At 34.6% G+C, this 16,651-nt stretch overlaps 1 protein-coding gene across 14 annotated transcripts in view; it reads left to right on the forward strand.

Annotated features, from left to right (window-relative positions):
- Nucleotides 1-16,651, forward strand: part of hppy (MAP4K3-like protein hppy) — a 136,067-nt gene that overhangs the window by 115,702 nt on the left and 3,714 nt on the right. For all 14 annotated transcript variants that reach the window (XM_069842162.1, XM_069842163.1, XM_069842168.1 and 11 more), the window contains 6 exons: nucleotides 596-800; nucleotides 2,245-2,513; nucleotides 6,649-6,841; nucleotides 10,247-10,330; nucleotides 11,982-12,074; nucleotides 14,789-14,915. In XM_069842162.1, coding sequence (XP_069698263.1) covers nucleotides 596-800; nucleotides 2,245-2,513; nucleotides 6,649-6,841; nucleotides 10,247-10,330; nucleotides 11,982-12,074; nucleotides 14,789-14,915 — 971 coding nt within the window. The remainder of the gene's footprint in view (nucleotides 1-595; nucleotides 801-2,244; nucleotides 2,514-6,648; nucleotides 6,842-10,246; nucleotides 10,331-11,981; nucleotides 12,075-14,788; nucleotides 14,916-16,651) is intronic.

Raw genomic sequence — 16,651 nt, forward strand, 5'->3', positions numbered from 1 at the left:
AAGTAAATGGAAAGTTCTCTAGTTTTGCCTTCCACACGGTAAGTCTTAGAGAGAAGATGGTCATCTCCCCTGCCTTCCTCCTTCGCCGCCCTTGTTTGAGAAAGGGGAGTATGACCGGATGCCCAGGTAGAAGGAATACATGTTACTCGCAATGACTGGCTACTTTTTTCCTGTCGATATTGCATCACCCTGCCAGTGCATGCATGGTTCAGTTGAAATCTGCAAGGGGACGCTGTCATGGAAGCTTTCTCCCACTCAACAGCCCAGCTTGACGTCACTAGTCACGTGATGGGGAGGAGTCACTCTAATAAAAGGGCGAACCAAAGCCATAATTAGACAGTATCCATCTCCTCTTCAGACCAACTTCTTCTCTTCTCCTCTTATCGCTTCAACCCCTCACAATTTCTCTCCTACATCATTCCTATCTTTGACTCCCCTCACTCACCCCTGACGCAAGGGGTGTGATTTATTCATGTCCAGAAATTCGAGTATGAGTTGATAGAATAGAAATTGTGTTATTGAAATATTCTGTCTCGTAATAAATTGATTTGTATTTATTTCTGAAGTTAACATGCTAGTTTTGTTTATTTTACAGGTGTTCAATGGTTGTCCTCTCCGTATTCATTGTACTGCAAGTTGGATTCATCCAGACACAAGAGATCAGCACATTCTCATAGGTGCTGAAGAGGGTATCTACAACCTGAACCTTAATGAGCTTCATGAAACTGCCATAGATCAACTCTATCCACGGAGGACAATATGGATGTATGTTATCAAGGACGTTCTAATGTCGCTATCAGGTTAGTGTTGTCCATAACTTATTTTTTGTCACATGTATGTGTAAATTGTGCGTTTTTTAAATATTGAATTTGGGTTAAAAAATTGTTCCACTTCCGTACACAAAGTTTAAATTAATTTTCAAACAAAAAATGCCACTTGTTGCTCGAAAAAATTTATACTCTCTTATTTAATGCTGTATGCTTTTCTGTTAATAGGACATTCGTTCATCATTTATTATATTTCTTCTTCGTTTTCTGAGTTCTGGCATAGTGTTGCTCCATAACAAATCACTGCATGCTTCATACATGATACAGTTGTCTGGGATCAGTATAATCATTTTTTTCAAGTATGGACTTAATGTCAAGCAGTTTCTGCTTCTTTACTTACTACTTACTGGCTTTTAAGGAACCCGCCCTCATTGCCGCCCTCACATAAGCCCGCCATTGGTCCCTATCCTGAGCAAGATTAATCCAGCCTCTATCATCATATCCCACCTCCCTCAAATCCATTTTAATATTATCTTCCTATCTATGTCTCGGCCTCCCTAAAGGTCTTTTTCCCTCCGGCCTCCCAACTAACACTCTATATGCATTTCTAGATTGGCCCATATGTGCTACATGCCCTGTCCATCTCAAACGTCTGGATTTAATATTCCTAATTATGTCAGGTGAAGAATACAATGCGTACAGTTCTGTGTTGTGTAACTTTCTCCATTCTCCTGTAACTTCATCCCTCTTAGCCCCAAATATTTTCCTAAGAACCTTATTCTCAAACACCCTTAACCTGTGTTCCTCTCTCAAAGTGAGAGTCCAAGTTTCACAACCATAAAGAACAACCAGTAATATAACTGTTTTATAAATTCTAACTTGCAGATTTTTTGACAGCAGACTGGATGATAAAAGCTTCTCAACCGAATAATAACAGGCATTTCCCATATTTATTCTGTGTTTAATTTCCTCCCGAGTATCATTTATATTTGTTACTGTTGCTCCCAGATATTTGAACTTCTCCACCTCTTCAAAAGATAAATTTACAATTTTTATATTCCATTTCGTACAATATTCTGGTCACGAGACATAATCATATACTTTGTCTTTTCGGGATTTACTTCCAAACCTATCTCTTTCCTTGCTTCCAGTAAAATTCCCGTGTTTTCCCTAATCGTTTGTGGATTTTCTCCTAACATATTCACGTCATCCGCATAGACAAGCAGCTGATGTAACCCGTTCAATTCCAAACCCTCTCTGTTATCCTGGACTTTCCTAATGGCATACTCTAGAGCAAAGTTAAAAAGTAAAGGTGATAGTTCCTTAAAAGCTAGTAAGTAAGTAAGTTCACATGTTTACTTACTGTAATAGCGACATAGTACTTACTTTCTAGACCAAGGGTGTGGGTATTAAACTAAGTTAAATGTACATGTCCTTCTGAAACTAGAAATCAAGTACATTTATTTTGTGATTGCAGGAAAAACTCCACAACTTTATCGACATGACTTGTTGGCACTGCAGAGCAAACAGACACACAGGTTTTCACTTCATATGAACAAAATTCCAGAAAGACTGGTACCCCGTAAATTTGCTCTCACTACAAAAGTCCCAGATACGAAAGGGTGTACAAAATGTTGTGTGGGCAGAAATCCTTACAATGGTTACAAGTACCTGTGTGGAGCAATGCCATCTGGAATTTTCCTTATGCAGTGGTATGATCCTCTCAACAAATTCATGCTTTTGAAGGTAAGTATCGTAGTTTAACATTTAGTTTAGAGAAGTACTGATTCAGAAATGCACGTTTCCCCCCCATTAGTTCAAATCATTCCATTTGTATGAAGACATAGGAGTGAGTTTACATTGACAAATGAACTTAACTTTATTTCGTCATTAAAATTTTTATAGAGCGTGTTAATCGAAACTATAAGGAATTTAATCTTCTCCTCTTCCAATGCAATAATATTTGCAATGTAATGTTAGAACCAGGGCGGCTTGTCCATAAGAGCTGCAGAGCTGCAGCACTCCCTGCTTTGACAGGAAAATAAAAATAATATTTATTTTAATTTGTAGAAGAATTGTTACAGCTGTTATTGCTAAATTGCTTTATATTTCATCTGGCCAGGAATATGTACTGTTATCTTATGCATAATCTTTTTGTGCGTCGACTGTATTGGAATTGACACTGCATTCAAAGTCGTCCTGGGATCTGCAGGGTGGGACAGCTCGTAAGAGAGTGTGTCTTGAGGGTCAGGGGGTAGAGACGCGAAGGGAAGCAGAGGGAAACTGCCGCTGTTTAAAACCCATATTTTGCTGCAGTGGCTTGCAGAGCCAGGCCACAAGGGATCTTTCCTCTCCTCCCACACCGCTATTGTAATGCTGCGTCAAATGGATTCTCTATTCCCTTGAAACTTAATGACAAAATTTTTATTTTCTTTTCATATAATTATTGTTGTAGAATCTTATCGAGTTAATATAACGAAATTAATATTCTCTTTTGCCTTATTATTATGTATATATCCAGCCTCCAGCAGAACCTAATATTTGCCTTAATTCAAAATGATTGCACGAGTAGAATCCTCTTGATATAGCACGTAAAATATGAAAGAGACTTCTTTTCCACTTTTAGAAAATTTTTGACCATCAGTATATCTGAGTGTTGCTTTGGTGTGACGTCTTAGTACCGTAACTTAACCAGTGCAAATTTGCAAGCATGAGTGTGTGTGAATTACAGAATATTAATTTTATTTTTCTCAACTTTCCCTTGCGGAGAATATTGATGTAATGAAGTGAAATTAAAGGGTCGTCCATTACCCAACTTAAATCTTACTCAAGCTTCATCCAGCCATAATAGTGCATATATGTAAGGAAGTATAACAATGACATTTACGCTAAGCATTTGTGGTACATGGATGTGAACAAAAAAAAAAAATCTGTATTTTGTTTTCCTTGCCTCCTCTTCGGTGGTGATGCTGCATGGACTAGGAATGGTGTGACACATTTAGGACATTTGCCCCTAAAAAGCAAAATGCACGAATCTTCGCAGTCTCACCTGAAAATGTTGTTTCATTGGCTATGTTAGGCAAAACTAATATTGCAGTGCAATTAAGTGAAATGAACAGAACAAACATTCTCAAACATAATCTAGAAGTGAGAAAAAATCGTGAAATTATTTTAAAAAAATATTGATTGTATCAAATTTTGTGGCCAATATGAACTTCCCCTTAGGGGACATGATGAAAAAACGATTTGAAGAACCCTGATGTGTTTCGTGGGTTGCTACAGTTCGCGAGTAATCTAAATGAGCCTCTCAAAAATCATTTGGAACATGCCACTGTTGAAATGTAATTCTACGACAATTCAGAATGCACTGGTAGATTGCAAGTTGAATGTCAGACTGAAATCGATGGTATTAGTTTTTTTTAGCGATTAGCAAATGATGCCACAGACATCTCCCAACTAAGTCAGGAAGTTTTGGTTTTTCGATATGTAGTGCATTTATTTTTGTCCTATACTTATTAGTAATGGTATCAAGAAGTGAAATTTGTTTGTACCAAAATCTACTGCAGCTCTCCCAATCCACAAGTTCACGAGCCGCCACTGGTTAGAACTGTATTGGAGATTGTGGTATAAATTTAATAAATAAATGATTACATACTATGCTACAAGGTTACCGAATGTCCCCATTTCCCAGGGACAGTCCCCAAACAAAATTCGTCCCTGGAATGTCCCCAAATTTAATAATTTGCTCCCAGATATCCCTGGATGCTGCTGAATATCTCATTGCCTGGAGTATTCATTCACAAGATAATATATCTGTTGTATGTATAGTGTGCTGAGATCTCTTCCAGAAAGAGAAGTGACAATGCATTATTTCATGAAAGTTCTTGTTTGAAGAAATACGTGATACAGAAAATAGCAAAGTGGAATGAAGAAAATGCTGATCTTTGCTCAAAAAAAGGAGTGAAAATTTTCTGTTTTTCTCTGAGAAAATTATTTTCTGTGCACAACTTCGGAAATTGATTGAACTATTTCTTTGTCTTTCTGGAATTAATGCCTCAGTGTAGAGAGGTTTTTCTTCAGTGAACATGATGTGGAGATCCGAAAAATCCGGAATGAATTTGAGAAACTATTCCAGCGATGCTTACTGTCGTAACCATCTTCAACATAACCTGTCAGAAACTTGCTGCACATTGGGAATGCAGAGAAGATCTACTTAAGAAATTCAGTCTGCTGAAAATACCAATAGTTTGGCAGTAGTTAAGTTGATTGATATTTTTTGTGTGCAGCCTAAATAGAATGATATTGTTCGAAATGGAAATATAAAAATTGGAAATTTATCCTTTGAAGAGGTGCAAAAATTCAAATATTTTGGTGCAACAGTAACAAAAATAAAAATGATATTCGGGAGGAAATTAAACACAGAATAAATATGGAAAATGTCTGTTATTATTCGGATGAGAAGCTTTTATCATCCAGCCTGTTCTCAAAAAAACTGAAAGTTAGAATTCATGAAATAATTATATTACCGGTTCTTCTGTATGGCTGTGAAACTTGGACTCTCATTTTGAGAGAGGAACATAGGTTAAGGGTGTTTGAGAGTAACGTGCTTAGGAAAATATTTGGAGCTAAGAGGGATGAAGTTACAGGAGAATGGAGAAAGTTATATAACGCAGAACCGCATGACATAATTAGAAACATTAAATTCAGACGTTTAAGATGGACAGGGCATGTAGTACATATGGGCAAATCCAGAAATGCATATAAGAGTGTTAGTTGGGAGGCCAGAGGGAATAAGATCTTTGGGGAGGCAGAGACGTAGATGGAAAGATAATATTAAAATGGATTTGAGGGAGGTGGGATATGACTGTAAGGATTAATCTTGCACAGGATAGGGACCGATGGTGGAATTATGTGAGGGCGGCAATGAACCTCCATGTTCCTTAAAAGCCATAAGTAAGTGAGTAGCCTAAATAGAATTGAGTATTTTCATTATTTAAAATCCTTCAGAATACACGTACAACAAAAAGTGTCAGCAGCAATTAGAGCAATATACAGCATCAACCACCTCCAGCAATTATCAACAGAAACAGCAATGACGCTTTTCAAGACAGTCATAACCCCTATAGCAACATATAGAATGAACATAATTTGGAAAAACTTACAAGCAGAGACATGGCACAAATAGAAACAGTGAAAGCACGCTTCATGAAAAGAGTGCTAGGAGTTGGAAAAACGGCACCATCGAGAATGACGTATGCCCTAATGAGAGAGACTTTCTTCATTGAAGACATTAGACAACAGCTACCACTACCAAGCACCAACACATATGAGACTATGCTCAAAGGACTACAGGAGAAGAGGAAAGACATCCGCAGCGAATTCTACGCAACAGAGACCATGTGTACGAGAGAGTGGAGACGACCCAACTACGAGATGAGGCACATCCTAACATGATACGCAATCCATGGTTTTCATCACAAGGTATGCAGCACGAAGAGTTTCCATGAGCCGAACCAAGAATGCGTGTGCGAATTGTGCAAAAACCTATGTGAACGATAGCACGTCGAAAAGTGCGCTGAAAGACGTTCATCGCTTAATAAGTTTTGCTCAGACTAATTAACTCACCTTATGCACATTTGTGCGCATTTACTCTGATTCATTCATTATTTAAAGTGTGTGAAACAGTAGCCTATAAGAGAATGGCAATCTAACAGAAATGTTGCAAGTAATTTTTCCATATCAATGTCTGTTCCCGATAATTGTGGAAAAAATCTGGTAGCCTTATACTATGCACATATGTTAAGTTACATACAAGATTATTTACACTATTTATTTGAGCTTTACAGATATTTTCATGTTGTAATTTCTAATATGTTTTCAGCATTTTGAATGTATCCTGCCAACACCACTCTCAGTATTTGAAATGATCATTACCCCTGAGATGGAATATCCCATGGTATGTGTTAGTGTAAAGCAGGCCTACGAACAAAATAGGCTAAGACTTGACCTCATCAATATGAATTCAGGTGCTAGTTGGTTCCATAGCGATGAACTTGAGGACATGGATGGAACAGGTTAGTTGATATTATTTTCCTTCATATATTTTCCAACAAATGAAGATATAGTCTATATTGTATATTTAACGGTAAAATAAGCTGGCCTTAATCCTCGTATCAAATCTGACTGAGGTGCTTGACTTATTCTTTGTCACTTTATTTTCTCATTATATGAAGTATAACTACTCTCTTTCCAGCTAAAGATTGAAGTAAATGTAAATAAATGCACGTGGCATAATGGTTCCTGATTGGCTATTGGACGCACAACGCCTCCAAACTCATGCTCGTCATCTTCATCCTCATATTAAAATAGTTCCTTCTAAAATAATAAAATGTATAATATACATGGAATACGAGTGAATTAAACATGCTTATAAGAACACTTTCTTACGATTTAAACAACATGTTTATATTAGTAGTTTCAGACATTGTGTGTTAAATCATTGTAACATGTATTATGGCAACGCGCATGCGTAATAGACATTAAATCCCTCCCAAGGTGACTTGCAGCTTCACAGAGCACATCAGCACAGCTGGTATAACACAGTGCGAGATTCAGTGTTTTCAACCTCAAATAAATTTCTGTAGAATTGAAGAAATTCTCCACTCTTCAAAGAATAACATTTAATCACGAATCTAAAGAAAATGAAAATCCACTATTCCCAGTAGAGAAATAATAAATATTAACCCTCTGTGAGCATTTTACTGGTTAGTTCAATGAATGTGTTGAAATGTCTGCAATATATCAGACGGTGGCTGCCCTGCGTGCTCACTTGCTAAAAATAGTGCGCCCTGGTGGCTGCTTTGGTAGCTAGCTTGCGATTGCGGAGTAATACATTTCGGTTTTGTTTACGTCTACTTCAATCTTTAGTTGGAAATAGAGTAGAGTAGAAGCCCTTTTTAACGACTCTCTGAGGGATTACTTTATTTTTCTCATAAATGGGGTTTTACATAAAATGGGAAGGAAAGGCTAAAATGACTAGTACTAACGTGTGTTATATGCCAAATATTATAATAATTTATTTAGGGCTGCAATTACTATTAATAATAAATTTCATTATAATATTTTCCAATTCTTCAAATGGTGAGGCATGAATGTTTTTCTGTTTTGTTGAATCCAAACTGCGCTGAAACTTGGCATTGAAAATTTCTTCTTTCTTCTTCATTATTTCCCATCATTTTACAAGCCTACATATCAACAATTGGCTCTCTTCTGACAAAGGAAAAATTTTACAGTTGTACAAAAGAAACTAAATGACCTGTAAATGTACAAAAACTTCCAAGACATGTTCAAACATTTTTAACAAGAGCCAGAACAGGTCATATTGTCACATAATAATTGTATCTACATCTGTTTCACCATTCTGATACTCCTACTTGTCTGTGGTGTAATAATCATGATGAAGATCTGGAACACATTCTTCTGTACTTTCCATCCATAAACCACAAAAGTAAATTAAAATTATCAGTACCAGTTGCAGAAGACACAGCCCTGCAGTATATATTGACTACATTCCAACTCTGACTACTAGCAACGGGCATCTATAATGAACACCAATCAGAATACCCCTCATTTCTCATGAAAAACAAAAACTGAATAGACTACAGTGGACTATAGTGGGCTTTATGTTGTCAGCAAACAGCTGGATACATTAAGAAGATTGATTGATTCAACTGTATGATGATGCACGTGAATTATAATCATTTTTACTTAAAAATAATGGATCTCTTTGTAAAAAAATTGCCACGATGGGATTTACACAATGTTGACTTCTCTAATGAGTTTCTTAATGACTGTTTCTTACACAAGATCTTGTGATGAATGAAATGGTCTTGACAGTTATTTTTTACATAGTTATGCCTCTGTGTGAAAGCTTCTTGAGACACAAAAAAAAAAAAAAGGGAAATTTTAACTTTTGAAATTAATATAACCCTACTCATTATGGAAATAAAAGAAAATATAAACTTTTTTTCCTTCAAATTTTACTTTTCTGTAGACTTAGTCATGTATTTCTTTCAGAAATTACTTTATCTTACCATACGTAATAAAAAAATTAAGGAAAGCTCAACCATTTTGTTTTACTTCTTCATGTGAAGGATAAACAATCACTATTTAACCGATTCATTACTTAAAGATGAATGTCCATAATACAGTTAAGTTCACAGCTACCGCTAAAGTGGTATGTCTTTTGAATGCTAATTCGAGAAAATAAACTGAGAATGGAAATATCATGGACGATGTGAAAAGAAAAAGTTGTCGGATACTTTAAAAATATAATGAGATATAGATTTTCTAAAGTACTAGTGAGTTTTGTTTCTCCTATTTCGACTTCAGGTTCAAACTGCTCTAGTTCTTTTATATTTGCTCTTAAATTGTCAATTTTTTTTTTTCTTGCATCATTATTCATTGATGATACCTGTTCATTCCCTAAAATAGTTGTTTTTCGTATTTGGGTTGTTTAATGGTGTAGGAACTAACTGATTTATATAATTTTTTCTTTTTTATATATTTAAATTTGTCTCTTTGATGATGTACAAACTTCGGATGTACACATTACAGTACGATTATTTAGTCCTGACACTTGCCGGAGATATGTCCATTTAGTTACACCAAGGGGTGTATGGGTTAGTTCCTCACTTGTCTTCAAAGTGATTGGATGACATGTGTGTGGTAGAGAGGTATATTTCCAGACAGTTAAGCTGTACTGCATTCCTTTAGTGACCACTCGCCCTTATCTCTACTCCAGAGCTCTACCCACTACTCCTATTACTTCCCCTCGTTTGCGTTGCTGAGCTGTCAGGACTAAAATCGGTCTGTACTGTACATGTTCTATTCATGTTTTTTTCTACTGTTCGTTTACCATAGATTAAAAAATAATTTACTCAGCTTAAAATACTCTCTATTAACTGAACCGTATTCGATTGATAGGTCTCTTCACTAATTAAATTCCTTAATTTTTATTTATTTCTGCATTTAAAAATGTGATATATTTTATTACAAATTTATTTCAAAATTCCAGTAGAACACATTTTGAACTCTGTTTCACTTTTTGCCCATTTTAAAAACATTCAATGTACGTGGATCAGTCTGTGAAGGGATCTTGTGGCTCCAAACAGTAATTAACTAACCTTATATTGAGCTATGAACTAAGGAAAAATTCCGCGAAATCCTCCCTAGTCCTCATGTACTGGTTGACAGCTTCTTTATCACAAGTATTATATATTCATTGCCTCGTGGCATAATATGGGAGAGGATGATAATGATCATCATCAGAGCTCTTTCAAAATAACTTTTTTCCTCATGGACCATGACTTAGGTTTTTCCCTAAAAACAAATAATTTTGGTTAAATTGAAAATTCATTTTTATCCTGAAATGTAACCTAGTTGTTAAGTAGTTTCTTACAGAATCTCTATTTTCGCAGCAACTGTTGTACCTCGACGTGAGAATATTAATGTCATCAGTGTATCACAGTTGGAGAAAGACGCCATCTTAGTATGCTATGACAGTAAGTATTGTCATGATTCTTCAATCACTTATAATTATAATGTTAAAGTATGTTGTGAAAAAAAGAATTGTATGCTTCCTGTGTGACATTTTCTATTGTATCAAATTCCATGGCATTCATTCATTTCACTGGAAAGTTATTAATTTACTTTATGTAATTGCTTATTTATTTTGAGGATCCATCCATTATTCAGTTCTGGAGACATTAATGCCAGCCATCTGTCTGAGAAGTATCACAACTGGCTTGTGTACCTCACTGCTGAAAAACAGAGAGACTTTTAAAAAAATGTCTTTGTCCGCTGTAAGTCTCTGCAGTCCCATCCGAGAAACAGCTGGTCAGGATTTTTGCTTGGAGTCCTTTTACTTATCAGTAGGGTTTTTTTTATAACATAAGATCCCCAGTTTTAATTTTCTTCTGAAAGAGGTCATTCTGAGGTTTTTATGCCTTTTGAAATCGATTACTTTCATCAGGATTTTAAACTTTCGACTTCATGTCTAATGATAAGCTTGATAACCGGAGAGCACTGAAGGTGGCAAAATTATTAGTTAAAACTTTACACAAAAAAAATAATTAAATTTTAAAGAGGTTCGACCATAATCTGTATGTCAAATAGGAAATAATTGTGAGTTCTATTGAAGTTCTGCAAAAATTATTAAAATAAATGGTTGGAATATGAATTCTGATTCTATTAAAATTACTGGCATGAGGGAGAAATATACATAATGAATTTGGAGTTATTAGACAAGTGTTTATGTTCTAGTTTTTAGAATATGGTGATTAGAGTGGTACTTACTTTTAAGTAATGGAAAACTGTAGGGGGTACTTTTTGAATCTGTTCCATATGAAAAAAAAATGGTAAAATTAGTATAGTTTTGAATAATATTTAGCGGTTGGCACCAAACTCTTAAAAATCACAATATATCAAAATACCAAGCACTCATTTTTAAGTTAAAGTTAATTTAAATTTTAATTTACAATTGCGAATTGTGAATACTTCATATTGAAAATTATTATGCACCACCCTTTGCTTCATGTTATGCAGTATTACAGTAGATATAATCTTTCAGATGTACCTCTGAGAAATCGTGCTAAGTCCACTTGTAGGGGGAACATTATTTGCCACATTCTGGAAAGTTTCAAATAAATTGATCTAGGAGGTTCTAGATTGTGAAGGTTCTATAACATTGTAGATTGTTGCAAAAGATCTGATATGAAGTCTAAATTTTATATAGTTTGTACTGTATTGCAATTTGTTTAAAATAAAGAAAATTTTATGTTTCAGACTTTGGTAGTAACCTTTGAATTTCACCTAAAATTTGCCAAAATTTGGGAATATTATTATTTTTTTATATTGGAACAAAATGCAGTAGACTCTCTCTCTCTATTCAAAACAAAACTTTTCTTTCCCTCCCCCCTCCCTTATTAAAAACCACCCTAAGGTGATCTTGTAACTAACTTGTAAGTTATAAAATAACTTAAGATAAAATATATTGTAATTTCTATGAATTCATAAATTACATGACATAAAACTTAATTTCGCAATGGAGTAATTATTGTAAACTTGTATATAAAATGTTTATGAATAAGTGAAGTCACTTTTATTAATGATTACACTAATATCTACATTGTATATATGTGTGTTACTTTTCAGATACAGTTAAAATCGTAACACTCCAGGGTAGATTGAAATCTAGCAGAAAACAGATACCGCAACTGAATTTTGATTTTGCGGTAGAATCAATAGGTAAGTTGATTTTCTTTAGATAGGGAGTATATTAAGTCCCAATAATTGGTGTATATACCATCAGTCTTACTAATAAAACTTTAATAGACATTTAACTGTCTTATACTTATGCAGTGAATAGCTCGTTTATAAGTCGTGTGTAAATTCATGATTAATAATTACTACATATGTCGTGTAGAACAGTACAACTGTTACATAGCTACATCATAGTTACGCCATTATTTTATTACGGAATGTAACAGAATAACTGAGATTCTCTATTGCATCTGATAGTGTGCCGCACTAAGTATCAATCGATCGCCATGCTATATTTGATCAAAGACTTCAGCTACAGCAATATTATTGTAATTAATCTGTGTTTCTTGATTTGTTGTTTTTTTTTTTTGTTATAAGGCAACCATCATCATAAAATGACAATTGTTACGAACACTTAAGAGAGGCAGCCATTTTTTTTCTCTATATTCAACACTTTAAGAGGGACTTTCATGTATGTAACTACAGTAAAGCAGTTCTTATTATATAGTTACACGCTGCTTATACAGGGTTTGCCAGGAAAATGGATAATTTTAAAGTAAGCGCTACAGAAATATTGTAGGTGATAGAAGGTGCTGTTATCTTTTCTTATATTGCCGAAACTATGCCATTTACGCAGCTTTACATGATCAGTTCCCATGGAACAATGAAACAGTGTGCACCATGCAAAGCAACCACTCTGTGAAAGCAGTCCAAAGCAAGACCATAAGGAACTATAAAGAATATTGCCGTCAAATGGCACTGCATTACAATTGATTGAGATATGCTTTTGAATATGCAGGTACTATTGATTATTGAAATTAGACTCGATATTACGGACTTCATTGTCACAAAATCCATTTGAAAAATATTGTTTAAAAGCCAGGTTCCCATAAAAGCAGGAATTAATAACATTATTCCTATGGTAGTTTGGCTGGGACTTCACAGATTATTCCTTAAAATGGAAACATTAAAACGGGGTTTTACTGTAACTGTATGTGCTACTATATTTTAGGGAATATTAATGTTTTAGTTTTCAGTTTTCCATATTAGCACCAAGAGAGAGAGAAATAAATCGTCCGGCCTTAACTAAGGATGACCACGAGGATCTGGAAATTAATAGCAAATAAAAATATAATTAATTAAATATGAGTATTGGTATAAAAATAAAATGTAATAATTAAGCACCACTGATTATCAATTATAAAATAAACTCTTAGAAGATGACTTTAAAATTATACTTACAAATAAAAGGTTTTATTTAAAATTAGCATATCTTTAATTAAGGCCTTCTGAGTGGTATAAATGAAATTGTATAATCTGCAGGGAATCTTTAAGAATTTGCGAGATGATTTTTTGAATTTCCACGAAATTTTCAAACAACCTACATAAATGATCATTTTTATGGTTGATGTCATCAGTGAATTAACAGTCTATACTAACAATAAAACTGTAACCTAAATTTTTCTGATAATTTTCGCTTTTACAAAAATAATTGGTGTTAACATAATTATATACTGTAATTAACTGTTCTGAGACAGAAAATTGTGTTTTTGAAATTTTCGTTTTTTGTTTGTTACCGGTACCTTTTCACGTGATGATGGGTGAACTGATTTCTGCGGACATTGCTATGGGTCTCATTTAAATTTTAAGTTATATGGCATTAAAAATACTTTGGTTATAAGGGGGACTGTAGTAATTAAATCGAAATATCTCGTTTATTATTGATTTTTTTGGATAATATTGCATAATATAAGCTGCTTTAAAAGATGTTTCCAACAAGTTTTATTCTAAGCAAAATTTTTATAGAACCGTTCTTAACGAGATTCACTCATTCGTAGTGTTCTGCCCAAGGGCAGGTCTTTCACTGTAAACCCAACATTCTCCAATCTTCCCTATTTTCTGCCTTCCTCTTAGTCTCCGAGATATATGAGTTTTAAAATAATGCGTTTTATATCCATGCCACCTCAGTCAGGCTTATAATAAAATGAACACAGATGACACCGCGATTATTTAAGGCAGGCTTGCATAAAAAGTGGAAGATATTCATTTAACACACTTTTTAAAAATTTATTCAGTATGCTTTAATGAGTAAAACTCATATTCAGAGACTGTACAAGAACAAGTACATAATATGTTGTACAACATAATATAATAAATCATGAAGCTATAATCTGTGAAAAACATAAAGCATGAAAAGAATTAAAGAAAAAAAAAAAGAACACTAAGGTATCACTGAAGTCTTGGGCAGAAAAAAGAAAAAGTTTGAAATCATCAAATAAATAAGCCAGCCGAGAATTAGAATAAATAATCTTGCCAAAAAACGTTTTTCGTAAACATGTCTTAAAACACTGGAAATTTAGTAAAATTTTGTATTCTAATAGAAATTAGTTATAAGTTGTTATTAAGAAATTAATAATCTCTTTTGTACTATAAGTTACTGAGCCATGCTGAGAAAAAAATATTTGGAGCAAGTGCAGCAATGTGCATAGATATGGCTAGTCAATCATTCAATGAAACATTTTTTATTGCTATTAAAAGCAAGAAGCATACACATGTATCCTATTTTAATGAAAAGTATTGATGAAATTGCACATTATGTTTTATTACCCAGATTGTTCTAAAAATCACAGTTATTGTCATCAGTTTACAGCAGTGTAGCCCACTTAATATCCTAATGGTAATATTTGTTTTCTTCATAGTTTGCCTGCCAGACAGTGTATTAGCATTTCATAAGCATGGTATGCAGGGTCGTAGTTTCAAGAATGGAGAAGTAACTCAAGAAATTGTGGACCAGAGTCGAGTGTACAGGTTGCTTGGATCAGACAAGTAAGTTAGAGGCTTATTGTAATATTCTTTATTTTCGTATAAAATTGATATGCATGTCTATAATTTACAGACCAGTTATATTACTGGCTGCCACTGTGGTTCAATGGTTAGAGCGCTGGACTCATAATCCTGTAGACCTGGATTCTGATTTATGACTTGTGTAGGGTAAGCATGTGGTCCAGGTAACACAGATGTTTTCTCCACAAGCTCTCGTTCTCCTGTCGCATCCCAGCAATTCTCTGTCGTCATCTCATCTCATCGCAGGTGTAGTGCAGACAAACCTCTTTTTTTTTTTCTTTTTTTTTTTTACAGGAACATCTATGGTACATAAGTGTCAGCCTGAAAAGGCTTTTACTTTAACAGAGATAATTAACAAGCAGGAACATTTATATTTGTAATTGAGGTGACCGATCTTGATGGTAGTTGTTATTTTATACTCTTGTTGCCAGGGCTCTTATCAGAGGATTGGAGTGGTACAGCAAGTCCTTATGAAAGTTTTCTGTAAATTTCTGTATAATGTCGTAGAATGATTCTATTTCAAGCATGTCTTGGAGTTGTTTATTGGTGGTTCTATAATCTGTACCAGTGATAGTTAGGGATACTTTTCTCTGTATAGCATAAAGACGTCTGATAATTTCGAATTTTGCATTGCTCCAGATTTCGCAGCCATAGGTCATTTGAGATCTTATAACAGAAGTGTAAAGGATTTTTTTCAAAGGAAGTCTGATGTAAGGTGATTTCAACAATGGATATAGATGGATGAATCTTATGGCATACCCTGTGCAATGACTTAGTACTGGTACATGTGTCCAGTCATTATTAACCAATTACGCAGTATCCATGATTATGAATCTTCTGGCTTTTCACAGTAGGCATCATTAAGGAATTTTCGCATGATTTATACCTTTAAATGGTAGACAACATTTTTGGGGAGTAGTCAGCATTGTCATCAGCAGCTTAAAATAGAAACTAAGTGGACAGTGAAACAAATAATTTTGACTTGGTTTATGACATTATTTTGTTGATTGTTATACGGTTCTTTTATAAACCACAAGCTTGGTATGAGATGCCCCCAGCATTACTTTTACTCCTGGAATAAGTCTTATAGTGGATTTTCTTTTCCGAAAAGTCCACTGTCCTTGGCCAGGTTTTAAATTACAAGTAGTCCAGAGGTAATCATGAAAACCACTGGACTTTGATGACGACTGTGGTTATAGTTATTTTACAAATGAGGGGTTCGGGAGTAAAACATGGTAAGTGACATTTTAGTGTTTTGAAGTTGTTAGATAGGTAAACATTTATACATGCAACAGTTTTTTTTTTTAATGCATAATTGATAAAGAAGTAGTGTCAAAGCCACTAGGTTTTTGCCTACGCATATAAACTGAACTACACGAGAGGAAAACAAGTGGGAGAAAACCACTAAATCAAGATTCAGTGGTGATACCATCAGAATGAGAATAAAGAAAAACTAGTCAATAAACTAAAAGCCTAAAGATTAATGATAGATTTTGGTGTCCTGCCGAGGATCATAACTTCCTAATGATGCGATGAATGGGTTGTTACTGGAATGAAGTTTCTGGTAGAAGTGTCTTGTAGTTTGTAGAAGAGGAGTGTGCAGATTTTCAACCTGTAGATCTTCATGGACTTGTATATTGCTGGTAAACCAATCGCAGGCATGGATGATCCGGAGAGCTCTGTTTTGCGTTGTTTGGAGTGGCTTGAGGTTAGTCCGA

The sequence above is a fragment of the Periplaneta americana genome, chromosome 12 (genome assembly GCF_040183065.1).
Source record: "Periplaneta americana isolate PAMFEO1 chromosome 12, P.americana_PAMFEO1_priV1, whole genome shotgun sequence".
Lineage (NCBI taxonomy): Eukaryota > Metazoa > Arthropoda > Insecta > Blattodea > Blattidae > Periplaneta > Periplaneta americana.